At 50.9% G+C, this 19125-nt stretch overlaps 1 protein-coding gene across 2 annotated transcripts in view; it reads right to left on the minus strand.

Annotated features, from left to right (window-relative positions):
• Positions 1–19125, minus strand: part of CDK18 (cyclin dependent kinase 18) — a 76799-nt gene that overhangs the window by 30694 nt on the left and 26980 nt on the right. For both annotated transcript variants that reach the window (XM_034767168.1, XM_034767169.1), the window contains exon 3: positions 5403–5558. In XM_034767168.1, coding sequence (XP_034623059.1) covers positions 5403–5526 — 124 coding nt within the window. In that variant the 5' untranslated portion in view covers positions 5527–5558. The remainder of the gene's footprint in view (positions 1–5402; positions 5559–19125) is intronic.

The raw sequence follows: 19125 nt of genomic DNA on the forward strand, positions 1-19125 counted from the left end.
TTACAACTTTTAATTACCTCGCTAAGTGTGAACTCTCCTCTTAAATCTCCATTAAACTTGCAAGGCTGAGTCCCACTCAGAGCTTGGATCATTCGGCCTCTTTCCACCCTCGATACATTGTTCCTTGGGAGGCGAGGCAAAGCAAAGGCCTGGTTTGCCTCTGATGAAAGCCACTGCAAATCAGGAGCGACTCTGGATTTGCAACCAGAATGACGAGGCTCTCGGCCATGCGGGTAGCTGCGCTGCGCTAACCATGACTGTGTGGCGTGATTTGTGCCCAGTAAAAACCCGGGCCTGATTCCAGCCTGCTTTATACCTTGTGTTTCCATTTACAATGCAATGTGGGGTAAAGCCTGCTAGTCTGTTACACTCATTTTGCACTGGGGTACCTGACTACATCAGGTGCAGGACAATGGGGAATCAGGCCCCCCAGTGCAGGTGGGGCCAGGGACTGAAGTCCAGCCCAGGTGCTGCAGGAGCTATCTGGATTAATTTCCCATCATATACCCCTGCCCCAGGGAAGAGAAGGCTGTCCAGCAGGGTAATCTCCCTATACGCCAGCCAGCACCCAAGAAGAGAAGAGGGGGCATGTTGTGATGTTGCATCAGACTGGGGGAAAAATAGGTGGTGATACTCTTTCAGCTCCTCCCAGAACCCAACTTCCGCACACCAGGGACACCCGAACGAAATGCTACTCACAGCAGACTGCACTGAACTCTCAGTACGATCATCCCACTCTTTCCTTGCACAAAATGAAATAGTTACCAAGGCTGGCAGCCACCATTAGGCTTCAGAATTAACATCCCATTGAGGTGAACAGGACCAGTTCAAACCACTGTTGAGAATAGCCTACTTGAATTGAATTGTCTCGTTAGCACTGACCCAGCACTTGGCAAGGCAACTCTCAACTTTTCATGTACTGTGTATATATACCTGCTACTGTATTTTCCATTCCTTTCATCTGATGAAGTGGGTTTTAGCCCACGAACGCTTATGCCCAAATAAATGTGTTAGTCTCTAAGGTGCCACAAGGACTCCTCATTGTTTTTACTCCAAGCTATTGTTTCAGGCTATCTGCAGACCTACTCAGACATCACCTTAGGGTGACCAGATGTCCCGATTTCATAGGGACATTCCTGATATTTGGGGTTTTGTTTTATATGGGCTCCTATTACCCCCCACACCTTGACCCGATTTTTCACACTTGCTATCTGGTCACCCTACATCACCTTCTCAGCCTACCCTCCATCCACCATTTGAAGATTATCTTCAGAACCATAAGGGCTACAGACTATATTTTTTTAATTGAAGGCTTAGATTCTGGAGCACAAGTTGGCAGTGACCAGAACCAGGAACTGGCTCACCAATCCAACTCCTGCTTATATCAATATGAGAGGGCATTGCAATATGACGATGCAATGAATGGACGCTGGTGGCTTTGTACATCACTGTGACTTCCCTGGATGGCGAAGCAGCTCTCCAGACATTAAATTCTGGCATCCACCGATGCACAGCAGCCTAAATATCATGGTACACTAGAAGTACGTAGCTCGGCCATGAAACATTTGCTAGCCATCAGGGTTGAGGGATGAACAGATCCTCATTCCAGCTTTCCTCCTATGTGACTGCAATTGAGAGGTATTTGCAGAGTGGCAGGGAGTGTCCCCAGGGAGTGGAGGCAAATGGTGGCAGTCACCATTTAAATGAAATTTTCCAGCTCTTACCCATCCTGCTGCCAGCACAGACACAGCCGGGCTGGGCAAGAAAGCACAGGCAGAGGCTGCAAACTGGGAAGTTTGATCCTGAAACAAAGCATGTCAAACAAAATCCCACTGGGGGATTCACTCCCAAGGGTAAGTAGCTGGAGAGGGAGAGAGCTCACGTAGCCAGAGCATGGGTGTTTTTAACCTCCCTAGGGCCAGGTTTCCCAAAGAGCTCAGGGCCAGACTTCCCAGTACTTAGCACCCACAGTGGGGGCTGGATTTTCCAAACAATTGGGCGCTCATTTAGGCCCCTAAATCCAGGGCAGATTCCCAAGTACAAAGTACCACTTTCCTTATGATGCTGGATTTTCACTAGAGCTCAGCATTCTAACTCGCAGCCAGCGTGCTGTGTCCTTTTAAAAATCAGGCCCAAGTCGCCTAACCTTGCTCAGGGCTGGTCCAGACAATAGGGAGGCAAAGCTGTTAGCAGCCTGTCTACACTTGTGCTCCCACTGCTGCAGCAGTGGGGGATCCACCTGTAAGCCCTAGTCCCCTGCGGGCTGCAATACGTGGGTCACTCTTCGGTTGTTGAGTTAGTGGGCAGGTGCCAAGTGGTGGTCTGCTATAAAGGAGGTCAGAGCAGATGATCTTGTGGTCTCTTCTGGCTTTAAACTCTCTGGATATGTCTACACTGCAATACAAGACCTGGGGCGCCGAGTCTCAGAGCTTGGGTCAATTGATAAGTGATACGGCTCATAATAAAGGAAAACGCCAGTGTCGAGATGGTAATATCCCCCCTTTAGGCTGCAGCATGCCTTGGTTAAGGGACAGGTTATTGTCCCCCCGCCACCCCTACAGAATTTGCCATTCTACCTCTGCCTCTGAGTCTAATCAGTTCCAATAACCTGCTGTCAGCAGCGGCCGAGGCTGGGGAAAATAATTAAATAATTCCCCCGGCCAGCTCCGCAGTGTGATGAAAGGAAAATGATTTCCTGATCCCTGCAATGATTAGCTCTCTCCATGGCGCATGAAATTTGATTCCCTGCACGTGTTATCCTTGGACACATGTTCATCTGAGGAGATGCCAACACGCCCTGTTTTCAAGCCTGCCACGCAGAACGGGCAGAGAGAGCCCAGGAGACTCGTTCAGAAACGTGAGCAGCAGGAATATTTAAACTGCACCATACGCGACAGTATGGAAAGGACACATCCGGTAATGGTTGGGCCTGGCCCGCACAGGGGGAAGCTTGGGGGAGTGGCTGAAGCACAAGACCCAACATCAGGATTTCGGGGTTCTGGTCCCAGCTCTGCCACTGACTGGCTGCGTGACTGCAGGCAAGTCCCTGCTCCGTCCTGTGCTGCAATTTCTCCATCTGTAGAATCGGGGTAATGAGAACGACCTCACCGAAGGCTTAGCGCATCCAGGGTTGTAAAACAGGGTCAGTTCTATTAGCGCCCACGAGCTTCCCAGTCTCCCCCTAGAGAGATGAACTTGGGGAATGAACCCGGCTCGATTCCCTTCCAGAAAAAAGCAAACCAATCCCTTTCCTGCTGAACCCCAACCTGCAGTAACCATGGCCCCCTCCCTGATCCAAAGACCGTTGAAATCTGTAGGAAGATGCCCTCTGCCATCAGTGGGCTGTGGATCAAGCCCACACAGTGCTAGACAGGTTGGTGCATCTTCACGCGGCATTCCCCTGCTGAGCCTGCCCCTGCCAATGCCGGATGGCGCAATACTGTGGGCAGGGAGCTCCCAGCGGCAAGGGGTTTATTAAATGCCATCCGCAGAGGGCTGAACAGACACGTCGGACAAATGCGGCTGTCAGGCTTCTTAATAAATAACATCCGCAGCTTTCAGGGGAAGGAGATTAAGGGCAGCGCAGAGGTGACTTCACAGGCTTGTTTACAATCTGTGAGAAACTTAATCAAGAGATCTCGGGCCAGAAGGAGCGGGCTGTATGAGAGCGAGGGAATGACGCCGATGGAATGACGCAGAACTGGGGACAGTGGAGATGGGCACCATGTCTGGGCTGTACCGCATGGGAAGGGCACAGGATGCAAGGTGAGGAATTTACCACGTACTATGGGGAGCAAACTGTAGCCAGGTTCTTCTGCCTCCAACAGGGGGAAGGAAATACAGACATGGCCTGGTACTGGGGGCTTCTGTTTCTTAGAATGGCAGAAACACATCCCTGGGCCTGGTACTAGGTTCTCCTGCCACACAGGAGGTAGAGACACAGCCCTGGGCCTGGTACTAGGTTCTCCTGCCACACAGGGGGTAGAGACACAGCCCTGGGCCTGGTACTAGGTTCTCCTGCCACACAGGGGGTAGAGACACACCCCTGGGCCTGNCTGGGCCTGGTACTAGGTTCTCCTGCCACACAGGGGGTAGAGACACACCCCTGGGCCTGGTTCAGGGATTCCCAAGAAAGTGACAGACTCATGGCCGATCAAAGAGAGACAATTGAGTACTCCGCTCTGCCCTCGCTCCTGTTCCATCCGGGTCACCCGGGGAGAGGGACTGACCAGCAGGGGTGGGCAGAACAAGTGGGCTGCTGCAGACTTTGGTTTGAAAAGTGAAGGGGAGGAGGCCAGGCACAAGCAGGGCTGAGGACTCATTAAAGTGAGAGAACGGGGAAGCCGCCTTGTTATATGACAGAGCCTGGGTTTGATGCACGCCGATAACGAGCCAAGGGCCAGAGAGCCCAGGGCTGATGTCCCCTGAGAAAGGCACTGCCAGCTGCTGCTGTCAGCACCCAGCACTTCGTTAGTCTCGCACCGTTTCATCCCGGTACCTTCCATGCCTGTAATTAAAGGCTCGTTTCTAATTATAGCCCCAGCTTGCCAGGGTGGGGGGAGCAGACAGGCACAGTGGCTGCTTCTGAGAATCAAGCGTGGCTGCTTGCTAAGGGGGGTGCAGTGCCGGCAGCTTGACGTAATCTGTTAGCCGCGGCGGGCATTGAAGAGGGGCAGGGAGCTGGGACAAGGAGGAAAGAAAACCATCTCTAGTACGGGCTGCGGGGTCTCTTCTACACTTAGCTTAGAGAGCAGATGGCTGGATGGAGGAGCCAGGTGATTACATTAGGGTCTCAGCCTTGATTTTTTGTTTTGTTTTAAAATATGTTTCTAGCTGTTGTGGTTGCAGAGAAAGGCGTAAATGTGACCGGAGTGAAACAAGGGAGCGGTGTGTGGCTGAGTTTGCAAAGAGCTTGAGACAATTGCTGTGGGGGGAGAACTGCCCTGCATGTGAACAAGGCCTGAGCCTGCCAGAGAGCCAATCGCTACTATTTCTGGCGGGGAGAAGGGGGCCCCATGCTTTAATGAAGCGCAGGCCTTAAGCAGAATAGCTGCTTGCTCCCCCACTTTTTGCTCTGGTCTTTAATGTGTAATGATATGTAAAAATAACAATGCTTTGTCCTTTTACAGCACTTTCTACCCACGGCGCTCCCCATAGAGGAATGAATGTTGGGGAGGTATTACCCCCGTTTCACAGATGGGCAAACTGAGGCATAGAGTGGCCAGGGACTCGCCCAAGGTTGCACACACTATTTGTGCTGCTTTTCTGGGCCCATTTGAGACAGTTAAAGGTCAAGTGGAAAGAAATCCTGACCCTGCACCAACTGTCTGTGCCTGGAGGGGATTCTGGCCAAGCCTGGACTGGTTTCCCCGGCTGGCAGAATGAACCTGCCGGCCTCTCACCTTCATTCTTCCTGTTGTTGAGCTGGTTGAACTGCTCCGTGAACTCGGCCAGCGACTCCTCGATGGTCTCCGTCCGGGGAACGGAGAGGGAAAACCGCCGCTTGAAGTTTTTCATCTTGTTCATTTTATCCTGTGATGCGGCGGGACGGCAGGGCCCTGGAAGGGGAAAGCAAGGAGAGTAGGCTGAAGGGCTTGGATTGCATGCAGGACCACCCGCTTGGGGCTGGAGCCAGACGCACGGGGCCTCATTTGCAGAGGTGTCGGGTACCTGCAGCACTGACTGACTGGACTTGAGAGTGCTTGGTGAAAATCAGGCCCGAGATACAGTCTGTGCTCCTGATGCGTTTACAAATAAGAGGCCCAATCCAGGGCCCACTGAAATCACTAGGAGCCTTTCTACTGAACTCAGCAGGCCTTGGGTCAGACCCAAACCACTGATCCTATCAATGGATCCTCGTGGACGAACCCATGTGCCCATGCACAGCCTGACTGACTTCAGTGGGACTTGGCCTGGCTGCAGGGGTCTGTCTGGACGGCTCAGATTGTAGGATCGGGGCCTAAGCGTGAATCCTCAATGCTAAGCCAAAGGAATGATTGTCTCTGCCTCCCTTCTCTCCGCTGCCTCACAGCAGTGAAGAGCAGATGCCTAAAATACTGACCCCCTCTTGTGCTCAGCATCGTCAGCTCTGCTGAGATGCGCTGCAAAGCCGCTAGTGACTGAGCAGGGTAATTAGGATGGATTGCGGCACCCATCTAATAATGGGAGACGAAGCAGCAGAATTCCATAGGGAATAACCACCGCAGGCCAGTGAAACGCTCCTGTTAAAGCTTCAGCGATGGCTCAAGTTCTACCGTTCACCCTCAACAGCTGCAGAACAGAATCAGGCCATGTCTGAAGGGTCTGGGAATAGCTGGGGGACATGACCCGAACCCAGTGGATCTGTTTTCCAGGTTTATTCCCATGGAGCTGTACATGGCGCACATTGGACAAAGCAGGCAATAGGTGCCAGAGGATATCCCATTCTCCTCCCCTCACCTCCTGGTGTGGCAGCAGCGTGCCTACCTCAGTCACACCCTGGCCCCCTTAGTAAATGAAGGAGTCAGCTAAGGTATCGCTTGCACTATGAACACCCCTTCACTAGGGAACAGCCTGACACCTAGCAATGCTCTCCACTGTAGCCCATCATCAAACAGTTGTCAGACAGTAACAACGCTCGATTGACGCCAACCTAGACCGGATTCGAACCTGTGACCTAGCGATGAAAGGCTCCAAACTCTTTCCCGCGTCTAACAAGTGCATTCAGGACCTCGCAAACCCTCCTACCATGACGTGCTCCGAAGCAGGGACTGTCAGGTGGGTGATCCCTTTGAGAGAAGCACAAGCTCTGGAATAGGACCATGTTCATTTTCATTCACAGCCTGAGGTGAATTTGAACCCAAATCTCAAGAGGAGAAGCCTGTCCTCACTGACATCAAAGGGAGTTTTACCAGTAGCTTCAATGGGGCCACAATTTTGCCCCATGTATTCTGGGGCTGCGCAGAGGAGCCTGCCCAGCTCCCAGTGTGTACAATTAAAGCAGCCTTGGGGTTGCTCTGTTATATGCTCACCGTGGAAAGCAAAGAATAGCCCCAGATGCAGGGCACTCCAGCCACGCTCCCCATGTGTTCTCTGTGCTGGGAGGAGGCCAGCATAGAGCCCTCAGGCCAGTGCTAAACTAGCTGGGGAGGCCCCAGTACACGGGATATTCTCAGGGCATTCCTTCCACCTGCTTCAAGGCCCCTTTAGGTTGTGAGAGCAGCATACGGGGCCTTACTGTAAGTCAGTAAGGAACCAGGCCCCTTGTGTTTTCATTAGTTAACTGTGATCTAACAGGCCCCCGGTGCTTGCCTTTTCGTCGTTCGTTGTCACATGGGCCCAGGGGCTGTGTTCTAGACACCTAAATACAGGCATATCGAAATAAATACATAGTCTCACTCTGGTCTGCAACATGCTTAGACTCCCAGTCCTAGCTGGAAAGGGCGAGGGCTATGGAGTGGGGGAGAAAAGGAAGGAAAGAAAGAAAGACTGAACAAATAAAGAGAAAGAAGATTTAACTCCCACAGAGAAGAAAAGGAAAATCCTCTCACTTCCAGGCCGCGTCTCTCCAGTTTCTATGCTCTGCCTTTGCCAAAGAGACTTTCTGGGGCACCAGCGAACTCCCAAGGGGAGAGAGGACTGAGGTTCTGACTGGGAGAGGACCCCTGAGATGTAAGAGAAGAAGTGAGGCCCTGAGCGTTCACCGTTCATTTACCGTCTCTTGTCTGATTCCAATCCTTATGGACACTGAAATCCTCTTAGCCACAGATCTGATTAAAGAATAAAACCCTTAAATGAAGAAAACCCCCAAGGGACAAAGAGTGAAGTTCATTGTTTCTCTGGCTGGCTGAACGAACACATGCAGGGCATGGCTGCAGCAGTCTTAATTCCCAATGCTTACAAGCCACTGCACTGAGCGCTGCAGCTTCCGTCCTTAGCTCAGCAACGGAGACCGGGCCTGGCCTAGGAGCGGCTCACATTCTGCGCTTGGTGTTTAAAAACAGACGAGATGCCTTCTGGTCACAGTAATTGTCTGGGGTGACAGTTTTAGGAAAAGGGTAACGCTCCCGGCTCCTGAAACTGACGGGATAAACCAAACCCCGTAAAGGGAGAGAGTCCCTGCACAGCTCTGCCAATGCCCTTTAATTCTGATCTGCAGCCCCACCCCTGCCATGTCTGTCCTGGACTCCCCACACAGCTCTGCCAAAGCACCTCAATCCTGGACAGCCCCCAGCTATTCCAGCCCCGGGTTCCCCACCCACAGAGATCAGCCAATGCCCTTCAATCCTGACCCATAGCGCCCCCCACTATTCCAGTCCTGGGTTCCCCCCATACAGAAATCAGCTGATGCCTCTCAGTGGCAACCTGCAGCCCCCCATTCATCCAGTACCGCCACCCCCACCCCGCTCTGCCAGTCCTCATGTGCAGCCCCCCTACTCTTCCAGCCCCGAGCAGGTACTTTGCTTTACGATGGTCCATGAAAGCGATGGAGCGATGAGGTGTGCTGGCAGGAGGGGGAAGGCTGCAGCCCAGTCAATTAACCCTTTCCCCATAATGACCGGACAGAATCCCACTGACCCAGAACAGCCTGCCTCCTGCCTCCAGCCAGAGCTGGCTGTGCCCACTCCACCCACCCTCCCACTGAGAGAGAAGCGATTTTTTCTTTTCTTTTTTTGCACAGCAGCGGAGTAAATGTAGCAGCTGTTGCTTAACAAGAAGCGGGGAAATAATCGATGGCTCAGCAGCATCCGGCAGCTACCCCCTGCTGGCCACAAGGCACTGGCAGGCAAAGCCATTGATTGGGCTCCCTCCCTGTTGCCCAGTGGCTAGTTCATGCTGACCCTCACGGGCATGTCCCCTTGCAGGGGGTGGGCCTGCAGCAGCTCTGGGACTGACTGCCTCAGCCCTGTGTCTGTCTTGCCAGCCACCAGTCCATGGGGGGCAGGGGAGGGAAGATGCAGGGAAAGCCATGTCAAGGTCCTGCTACCTTAGAATCGCTCTCTCTATATCACACCCCCACTGCCCTAGTGGGCTGGGGGACAAGGGGCTGAAGTCAGATCCTCCATGTGCTATGTCTCTGACTGCCTTGGGCCTTGTCTCCTGGCCCTGACGCTGACTGGAGGGTGGTGGCTGTGCTGAGGGCAGTGGGGGGCTGAAAGGGGAAGGATGGAATATCTTGGGCTCAGATGAGCTGCCCCTCCACCAGGCCCTTGTACCTGGCAGGGGACTGGCATTCAGGAGCACTGCATTCCTTTAAAGTCACTCATCCTGCAGCACAGAAGGAATCTTAAAGGGCATATCAGCCGCTGGCTCCCAGTTCACTGAATGCTACTTCAGGGGGTTCTGCCCCAGACCTCAATCCCCTTCAGACCTTCAAAGCGGGAAGGGGTCTGCTGTATTGCTGTCTGCTGGTAGCTCATTCCCTCCCCTGGCCGCCCCTGTGATACCAGCACAAACAAATGGAGATCACATTCCAGACTGATGGGCTCAGACACTACATCCGGGGAGTTAATGCATCGTGTCGCTGTGGCAACCAGCACACTTGAGTTGAAACACTTGCATCTGAAACCTTAACAGATCATCTGTCAGTAATATAAACATTCTGCACGGTCATCAGCTGCTGTCGCCCCAGCGCGCACGCATCCCAGACCCAGCCTCCTAACACTGAGGCAATCTCTCAAGTTCAGCGCCTGGGAACCCCGGGTATTAACCTGAGCTAAGGCTGCACTCAACCAGGTTTCCTGCAACCCCACTTCTCCCCACATCCCCCAGCCTGGCAAACCTCTCCATCTACAGACAAAGGGTCGATCGCGGCACGAGCACATCTAGAATCACAGCAGACAACTGGGTGGCTTGGGGGGTTGGTTACAGGGGAGGCAGGGGGCGTTCTCTTAACCCTACTATTTAATAAGCCCCAGCAGAGTGGTGACCAATATTTACTGTCCTCCCATCTCACAAGCTAAGCAAGGTCTAACCTAAGCACATTAGACAGTGCCATTCGTGTCATGTGCATCCATGGAGCTAAATGGATCCGATGTCTCTCACTCCAGCTGTGTGCGCTCACTCATGCTGTTAAAGCAGCACTGGGGGAAGCGACCAAGCATTTGTGCCACGTGCCCATGCTGCGCTGCAATGACTAGGGCTGTAGTTGACAGACAGCGGATGGGAGAACTCTTGGGAAAATCCAGACCTGCATCCGTGCTCGAATAGGGGGTGTTCTCTCCAAAGTAATGTTCAGCCACACCCCAGCAGGAGGAGCTGTCTTTCAATTGAGGCAGCAAGCAGGGTTCCTGACCAGGTGATGGCATGGGACTCTTTGAAAGACTATGGGTATGTTGACACTTCGAGCTGCAGGTGTAACTTCTGGCTCGTGTAAACATACTCGCGTTAGCTCTGACCAACCTAGTGTACTAAAAACAGAAGTTTGAGCAGCGTGGGGGCTAGCTGCCCCAAGTATGTACCTGTCCAAGATGCTAGGTACATACTTGGGTGGCTAACTCCTCCCACAGCAGCGCAGCTACTCTTCATTACCTGGATCAGAGCTAACGAGGGTATGTCTACATGAGCTGGACATTACACCTTCCATCTCCAGTGTACACCCTAAGAGGTTCTAACCCCAATTCCAATATGGGCAATTACATTCTTCCTTCCACCGTTGCACCCACTTTGAACTAACTGCAGTTTTCTTCTTCACTTCCTGTCCTAAACTACTATGTAGCATGCTGTGAAACAGCTGCTGCATTTTGCTGCTGGGTGCTGCAGAGATGATTGCATCTCAGTAGCTAGGGCCAAATACACAGCATGTAAAGTGCTTTGGCATCCACAGTGCTATGTGAACAACAGATATCATTACTGTAGTATTACTATGCGTAATGATGTGTTCAGGAAGATTACACACTAGCAGCACCAGACACTGCAATTACTTTGCTTTAAATTCTCCTGAAAGATGTCACTTGAAGCTGACAGTCCTTGCTTCATTTCGCAGAGCAGGTAAAAGCATAGTGCAAGACTCCTCCAAACTAGCCCACGAAGTCTATGGTATGTCTACACTACGGTATGTCTAAGATATGTCTACACCGCCTCCCAGCCTGCACAGACTTGTGCTAATGGAGCTAAGATCTAACTGGTTCAAGCTGGGGATCAGGCTCTCAAGCATAGGGGGTCAGGTGGGCTTCAGAGCCTGAGCCAGAACGTCCACACTGCTATCGTTAGCATGCTAGCACCAGTCTGTCTACCCAGGCTGGGAGACTTGCTCCCAGCTGCAGTGTAGACATATCCCAAGACACCTCAGCCCAACCCTGGAGAGACTGGTGAAGAGCTTCAAAAGTGACTTAGGGTATGCGTACACTGCAGTCAGAGGTGTGACTTCAGCAGGTGTGACGTGTAGACACACCCCAGCTAGCTTTGGTCTCGCTAGCTCGGATACCAACAGCAGTGAAGCCGGGGCAATACAGGAAGTGGCATGGGCTGTGGAACCCCACCCAGGACCCTGGGCATGTACTCAAGCGGATAGCCCACGCTGCTGCAGTTTCACTGCTATTGTTACTGGAGCTAGCTAGAGGAAAACTTGCTGGGGTGTGTCTACACATGCCACAGTCGCACCTCTGATTTCAGTGTAGACAGACCCTTAGTGATTTGGGGCACCCAATGTGAGACATTTTGAAAGGGTCTGATATCAAGGGTGGACACCCAGCAATTTCTGACCCTCTTTCAACCTCTCGTTGGCAGAGCTGCTTGAAATTGTTGTTGATGAATGTGTGTCACGCTGGGGCCCAGAGGTCCCTTGCACTGCGTGCTCTACACACACAGAGGGTGCGCTGACACTGCAATCACAGGGTGCAATTACAGCTCGAGTAGACATACCCGAGAGCTAGCTTTACTCTAGTGAGCTGGGGTACTGGAGCCAAGAAGCTGCAGCAGGCTAAACAGTGCGAGTAATTACTCAGCTTCCAGATGGGCTTGTACACCCTGCGCAGAGTGCACGCTGCCACTGTGTCGAGCTAGCTCGGATATATCTACTCACGCTTCAATGGACACCCCGTGACTGCAGTGTAGACATACCCATCGCGAGAGGCAGCCCGTGCACAGAAGAGCTTACAGTCTATAGACCAGGCAGACAAAAGGTGGGAGAAGGTGAGGATTATTATCCCCATTTCACAGCTGGAGCACTATGGCACAGAGAGATGAAGTGACTTGCCCAAGGTCACACAGGCAGTCTGTGGCAGGACAGAGAACTGACTGCTGATCTCCTGAATCCCAGTCTAGTGCCTTAACCACAAGACAGAAAGTCTCCCTTGCTCGGGAAGCATGTAAGAGAGCAGATCCCAGGCTCTGAGTGGAATCTCTGTTCTGGGACTTCAGCTGCATATTTGTCAAGCTTATTTGTTTTTCCCAGTGGCAGCAGGAGGAAAGCTCTCCATGCTCGTTCTGCTTCGCTGCCAGCAATGAGCCACTCTGGAATCTGGTCCCGGGCAGTGGTGACGCTGCCGTCAGTAGGGAACGAGGCTGAGGGAGGTGCAGAGGTGGCGTGGCTCGGGGAATTACATCAAGTGCCACACAGACGCGAGGCCCAGGAACTTGTTTGATCTGGTGAAGCACGGAAGGAATGTGTATCTGCAGCAATGCTCCAGACTAGCACCGCAGCGACAGCTGGCAAAAACAAGTAGGGCCCTTTGCCATGCAGACAGGCCTGAGAGGAGGACAGAAGCCAATGCATAAGCAGGGGGCAGTCAGGGAGCCCCTATAAAGCAGCGGCTTTAGGGACTGATTATTTAGCCCAGCCTAGCAAATTTATTATTACGGTGAAGACACAGCAGATGAGCTTGTGATGCAGAGAACAGAAGATTTTTGAGACCCAAGCCATGGAGGCGTTTGTTAGGAGGTGAAACGGGTCCATGACAGAATGCAGGATGTTGCAGAGCCACTGTTAGGCTGGTTGGTCAGGCAATGGGCCCAACCTTCCACATCTAATGGTGCAGGAACTCAACAGGTGCCGTCTGTGGTGCCTGACCCCTTCCACGGAAAACGGTGCCTGGCCCTGGATAAGCTCCTGTTTCTCCTGGAGGCTGAAGAACCACAGGGACTGTTGCATCAGCTGCCACCAGGCCTGCTGTGACAAAGGGACAGCAGAAGTACGACACTGGATCAGACCATGAGTCCATCTAGTTCAGCATCAGATATTCAGACGAATGTGCCAGACACTGAGTCCCACAAGCTCAGATGAAGGTGCAAGAAACCCTGCAGTTAATCTGCCGACATGGGCAAATTTCTTCCTGACCGTAATCAGATAGAGGTTGGTTTGTACTCTGAAGCATGATAGTTGATATCCCTTCTGAGCCCTTTTCTTTTTCCTTCACTGTTATGATTCTGTATTGTGCCATTGCCAGAAGGGGGCACTATGCAGGAGCCTGGATTCCAGAGGTGGAGAACCAAGGAAGAGTCAGGGAATAAAAATATATTAAATCTGAAACGGTGAAAATGAGAATGGAAAAAAGGTCTGCCCCTTCCCCCACTCACTCCCAAAATTAATGCAAGTAATCAATGACTTAACAGAATCCAACATCCCAGTGCTGAGAATCTCTCTGCCTCTCATTGCCACCTACCAGAGCGTTAGCTGCTATAAGCTACTAAATATAAACCTGCTCAGAGAGGAAGTGGATAGGGGGTAAAAATAGCTGCAAAGAAATCACAAGGATATTGTTAGTTACCTCTCCTGCTATGTGCCTGAACTATTCGGTGTTCATTATCTTTATGACTTTGTGCACTGTGTAACACTGGCTGCTTCCTCCAACGAAATCAAGATCTGACATGTGATGAAGAGGTTCACATTAAAATGTCCACAGACTGTAATTTATGGGACGGTTATTGTTCTCCCCCTCCTCTCCCCATTTCCCCGAAACAAGAATTCATCCTACTTCGTACTGTATGGTCATTAAAACGGAGATGCCACCACCCTGTCGTGATCAGTCCTGCCTGGCAGGTGCAAAATATTTCTGATGCGGTCAGGTTTCAGCCCTGTTTCTAAGGCTCTGCACTGGGTTTTCAGCTGTACCAGGGCAACCCCCAGCGTAGATATGATTTACACAGGGTGCCGAGTGACTGACATCAGTGCAGCATACCCCAGTTTCAAGCCAGGGTAAATTGCACCACTGCAAACAGCACTGCACTGGTGGGAATCATGTCTACATTAGGGAGTTGATCCAGGACTGCTGCATCAATGGCTGAGTCAAAGCCCAACTCTAGAGAGTTTCAGCTTCAGACATTTCACTTCAACGAAGCAGCTTCAGCCCAAACTTTCAAAAGTTTCCACTCACCTTTGGGTGCTTGATTTGAGGCACCCAGGGCCAAATTGTCAAAGGCAGCCTCTGATTTTGGGTGTCTCTATTTTTAGGTCTGATTTTGCAGCGGTCCTGAGCACTTGCAGATGGAAGGAGTCAGTGGGTGTGGCAGGTGCTTCTCAGCACTCTGAACATCTGGCACTAGGGGACGCGTTTTCGAAAGAGCTCTGCACCCAACCTGGCCAGAAGTGGGTGCTGGATACTTCTGAAAAACTGGTCCCCTGTGTCTCAAGTTTGGTATCCAAAAACCAAAGCGCTCTAGATTAGTGGCCATTCTGGGAAACGTTGGCGTTAGTCTCCGCCTCCCTAGCCAGGGTATCTTCAATATAGAGCTTAATCTCTTCTTGCATCAGACCTTCCCCTCACTGCTCTGATCAAGAAGGTGGAGGGGAGACACTCCCTCAAACCTTTAGGAGCAGCAGGTTCAAGAGGTGAGTAGCCAGAAGGAACTATTACTATGGGAAAAACAGAACCACTGAACAAGACAGACTAGCCTCAGGGCACCGTGGCTGCGGGTGTTCCTCACACAGCGGAAGTGACAAAAACTTTTTGGAATCAGCTGATGAAGAAGTCACTGGGGTTGCATTCTCACTGGCTCCTGGAAACCTGCAGATGCCTGGCAATGTCACTGAAGGCAATAGCATCTACAGTCTCTTGGACTGGGGAGACGGGTATTTTTGTTTGGGTTTCTTCTGAGCTGTGGTATACGCTTGAGTAACTACAAGGAGCAGACCCCACTAATGAGCCAGAGAGAGCCCAGTCTCCCAAGAATGGATTTCAAAATAATGACTGTTAGTGGCCTTCTCTTGTATTAAATGAGTTTTGGCTGCTGCTACAAAAGGAAATAGACGTGTTTATCGGCTCTATCAGAGCATGTTAAACCTTTCAATGCCGCCTTTACAGAAGCAAAACAATAATACCATGTGCATTCATACAACTCTTTTACAGGGGTTGGCAGTGTGGGCTAGAGGGTGGAGCACTGCACTGGGACTTGGAAGACCTGGGCTCTAGATCCAGCTCTGCCATTGACTGGCTTGGTGACCTTGGGGAAGTGACAGCACTTCCCTGTGCCTCAGTTTCCCCAACTGTGAAAAATGGAGATGATAGACTCCTCTCCTTTGTAAAGTATTCTGAGGTCTACTGATAAAAAGTGCTATACAAGAGCTAGGTATTATAGTATTACCAATATTATGGTTTTGAGCTCAAAGGATCCCAAAGCACAAAGTGAATTATGACAACCACCACTGAAAGGCAGCCACCCCGGGATGGAAAGAGTCAGCTGATTCGCATCACACAGCACTTTAGGACAGGAAGTGAAGAATCCCACTGAAATGGCAATGGGAAACTTAGGCCCCAGCAGACAAAATGAAATCGCTCTCATTGGAATTTGGCTAAGAAATCGGGATTAAACCGAGTGATGTGAATGATCTGTAACAGCCAGATAGTAAATACTTGGCTAAAACTGTCGACAGAACCCAAAGCTAAATCCAGGCAAGAATGCTAATTACATGGACTGATGACAAGATACTTAACTGCTTACTAAAGCTATCGTAGCTGCACTAGCAATACCTCTGCTCAATATTTCACGGGAAACTATTTCAACAGACAGTTGGGCTGTAATTAGCCAGATGAATCTCTCTTGTATTCATCCCAGAAGAACTCTCTGACGTACTGCTGTGGAATTCAAGAGACAGATATTCCAGAGAACTGCCAATAAGTAACTTGCCATCACTATGCACAACAGCCCCCTTTCCATTCCAGCACGCCTTGTGATTCAGTATTTATTTTTTATTCTCACAGTTATTAGGTAGCATTGACTCGTTATTGTTGGTGTTGGAGGCTTTTCAGAGTGGAGGCTCTTATTTGCTTGGCAAAGATATCCACTGTACAGGACTGCCTGCGCTTACAGGGCTAAGTAAATAATGAATCAAGGCACTGGTTGATTAGGTGGCTATCCCTATGGAGACGTGGGCATCATACTGAATAGAAGCTAATCTATGTAACACATGGGATAAGTGTGTGGTGTCCCCTTCTAATGACTGGACAATACACAGGATAACAGCCTACTACAGCTACTAGCTATTGCAGTTACTCTTTAAACTCAAGTAGGAGAGGCCTGTGCCTTAGAGCTGGAGGTCTAGGGTTCTATCCTTGCCGAGAAGCAGCAGCAGAGGCGGCCACATAACCATTGTGGGACAGATTCCATCCCTTACCCAAACCCTATCCGTCACTCTGGCATTGTAACATGAAGGGTTAAGGGAGAATTCCTTCTGAGCAGGCTCAGCTCTGAATTCCCCCAGCACAGCCCTACACTGGCCCCCTTACAGGAGGTCTGCCAGAATGGGGATGGGGGAAGGAGTTGGCACATACCACTGCAGAGACTCGGATGTTCTTGGGAGGCTGAGATAAATTAGAACACCCCTGTGGCTGCTCTAATTTAAGCTGGTGGTCATTTTGAACCCCTGGGGTGGCTGAGAATCCTGAGGGAGCAGAGACTGCAAAGCCCTTTGGCTCCACGAGGGGCAGCACAGAATTTCAACCCATGACCACAAACTACACCGCTTCCTGCCTTTCACCCCACACCCCATACTGACAATAAATCTTCTGCCAAATTAACAAGCCCCTTCTTCCCCCAGCCAACGGTACATCTCCTGCTGGCTAAAAAGCCAGGTTGAACAGATGCATCTTGCACAGTATCCTAGAGAACGCCAGCATTCCAATAACATGCTCAGAAACTACAGTGACAAGCATGATCGAATGCCTGGAGAGATTAGTTTAGATTGATAGAGGCTGGCAGTTTCTGAGGGCTCACACTGCAGAGTTCGGATCCCTCCACTGGCCATGCCATTCCTCATGCCCTCAGGAATCCAACCCTAGGGACAGACAGCAAGCACATTCCTTGAACACAACTGCCAGGATCGGGCATAGAGGAAGAGACGAGGTTTGGAGACTGCCTAGGCCCTAGAACATCGACTGCATTATAGCTGGTCATGAACATCAGTGCAAAGTGAGTGTGAAAACATGGTAGAGTTTTACACCCATTGGCACTGGTGTAAATGGCTGCACAAGAGGCAGGGCAGCAGGAAATTGGGAAGAGCACCCCGAAGTGAGTGGGAACCCAGAGCACGGCTATGCATTCAGTGAAAGAGGCTGAGCCGGGACCAGAACTTTTTCAAAGCGGAGGTTGCTCAAATCGAGGGTCACTTTGAAGGCTACCACTAGCCTGTTGTGTTGCACTAGCAGATGGGGTGAGGTGGAGGAAGTGCGTGTGGCTAGAGGAATGGGAGCGGAAGGGAGATTAGATCTAGTTAGCAGGTGGGACTGAAATAACCAGAACATCCTGCGATGAAGAATAAGCGTGCATGGGGATTTCAGAGTGTACTCATCCAAACACATGGGAATCTCAGGTCTGAGCCCTAGCCACAAGGTGGCACATCCCCCCCCCCCCCAAACAGCCTGGGAGGTTGGACGGGAAGGATGGTCCATAAGAACATAAGAATGGGCAAACTGGGCCAGATCAAAGGTCCATCTAGCCCAGTATCCTGTCTTCCAACAGGGGCCAATGCCAGGTGCCCCAGAGGGAACGAACAGAACAGGTAATCATCAAGTGATCCATCCCCTGTTGGGCGAACAGAGGCTAGGGACACCATTCCTGTCCATCTTGGCTAATAGCCATTGATGGATCTGTCCTCCATGAACTTATTTAGTTCTTTTTGGAACCCTGTTATAGTCTTGGCCTTCACAACATCCTCTGGCAACAAGTTCCACAGGTTGACTGTGCGTTGTGTGAAAAAATACTTCCTTTTGTTTGTTTTAACCCTGCTGCCTATTAATTTCATTTGGTGACCCCTAGTTCTGGTGTTATGAGAAGGCGTAAATAACACTTCCTTATTTACTTTCTCTATGCCTGTCATGATTTTATAGACCTCTATCATATCCCCCCCTTAGTCGTCTCTTTTCCAAGCTGAAAAGTCCTAGTCTTATTAATCTTTCCTCATACAGAAGCCGTTCCATACCCCTAATCATTTTTGTTGCCCTTTTCTGAACCTTTTCCAATTCCAATATATCTTTTTTTGAGATGGGGCAACCACATCTGCACGCAGTATTCCAGATGTGGGAGTTCCATGGATTTACACAGAGGCAATATGATATTTTCTGTCTTCTTATTTATCCCTTTCTTAATGATTCCCAACATTCTGTTTGCTTTTTTGACTGCCGTTGCACACTGAGTGGATGTTTTCAGAGAACTATGCACAATGACTCCAAGATCTCTTTCTTGAGTGGTAACAGTTAACAGTGGTTAGGGCACTGGCTTAGGAGGTGGAGACCCAGGTGCAATTCCCAGCTCCTGCCATGCAATTCTTGTGTGACCTTGGCCAAGTCACTTGGCCTCTCTGTGTCTCAGGTCCCCATCTATAAAAACTAGGGCTAAGAGCCCTGCCTGACCTCATGGGGGCGTGGTGCAGATAAACACAGTCATAGATTGCGAAGCGCTTTGAGACCTACTGGCGAAACGCTCTAGGTCAGAAATAGGCATTACTATTCAGCCAGCTCATGCCATGTAAGCCACCGGTCCTGGGCCTTTATTACTAAGCCCGCCTGCTGGTGATGAGGCACGCACACTGCACAGCTATTTCCACAACAGATTCCGTAGCACCCTATCGACAGAGATATAAGGGTCTCCTCCTCTTGGCTAAAATCTCTCCCCATCTCTGGTTCCTAATGACGCTGTTTACCCACAGGAAACTCATTCAATCCAGCCCCGGTGGAGCCCTGGGAACTCCCCTCGCCTCCCCATGCAGCTGTCTGT

The sequence above is a fragment of the Trachemys scripta genome, chromosome 4 (assembly GCF_013100865.1).
Source record: "Trachemys scripta elegans isolate TJP31775 chromosome 4, CAS_Tse_1.0, whole genome shotgun sequence".
In the NCBI taxonomy this organism is placed as follows: domain Eukaryota; kingdom Metazoa; phylum Chordata; order Testudines; family Emydidae; genus Trachemys; species Trachemys scripta.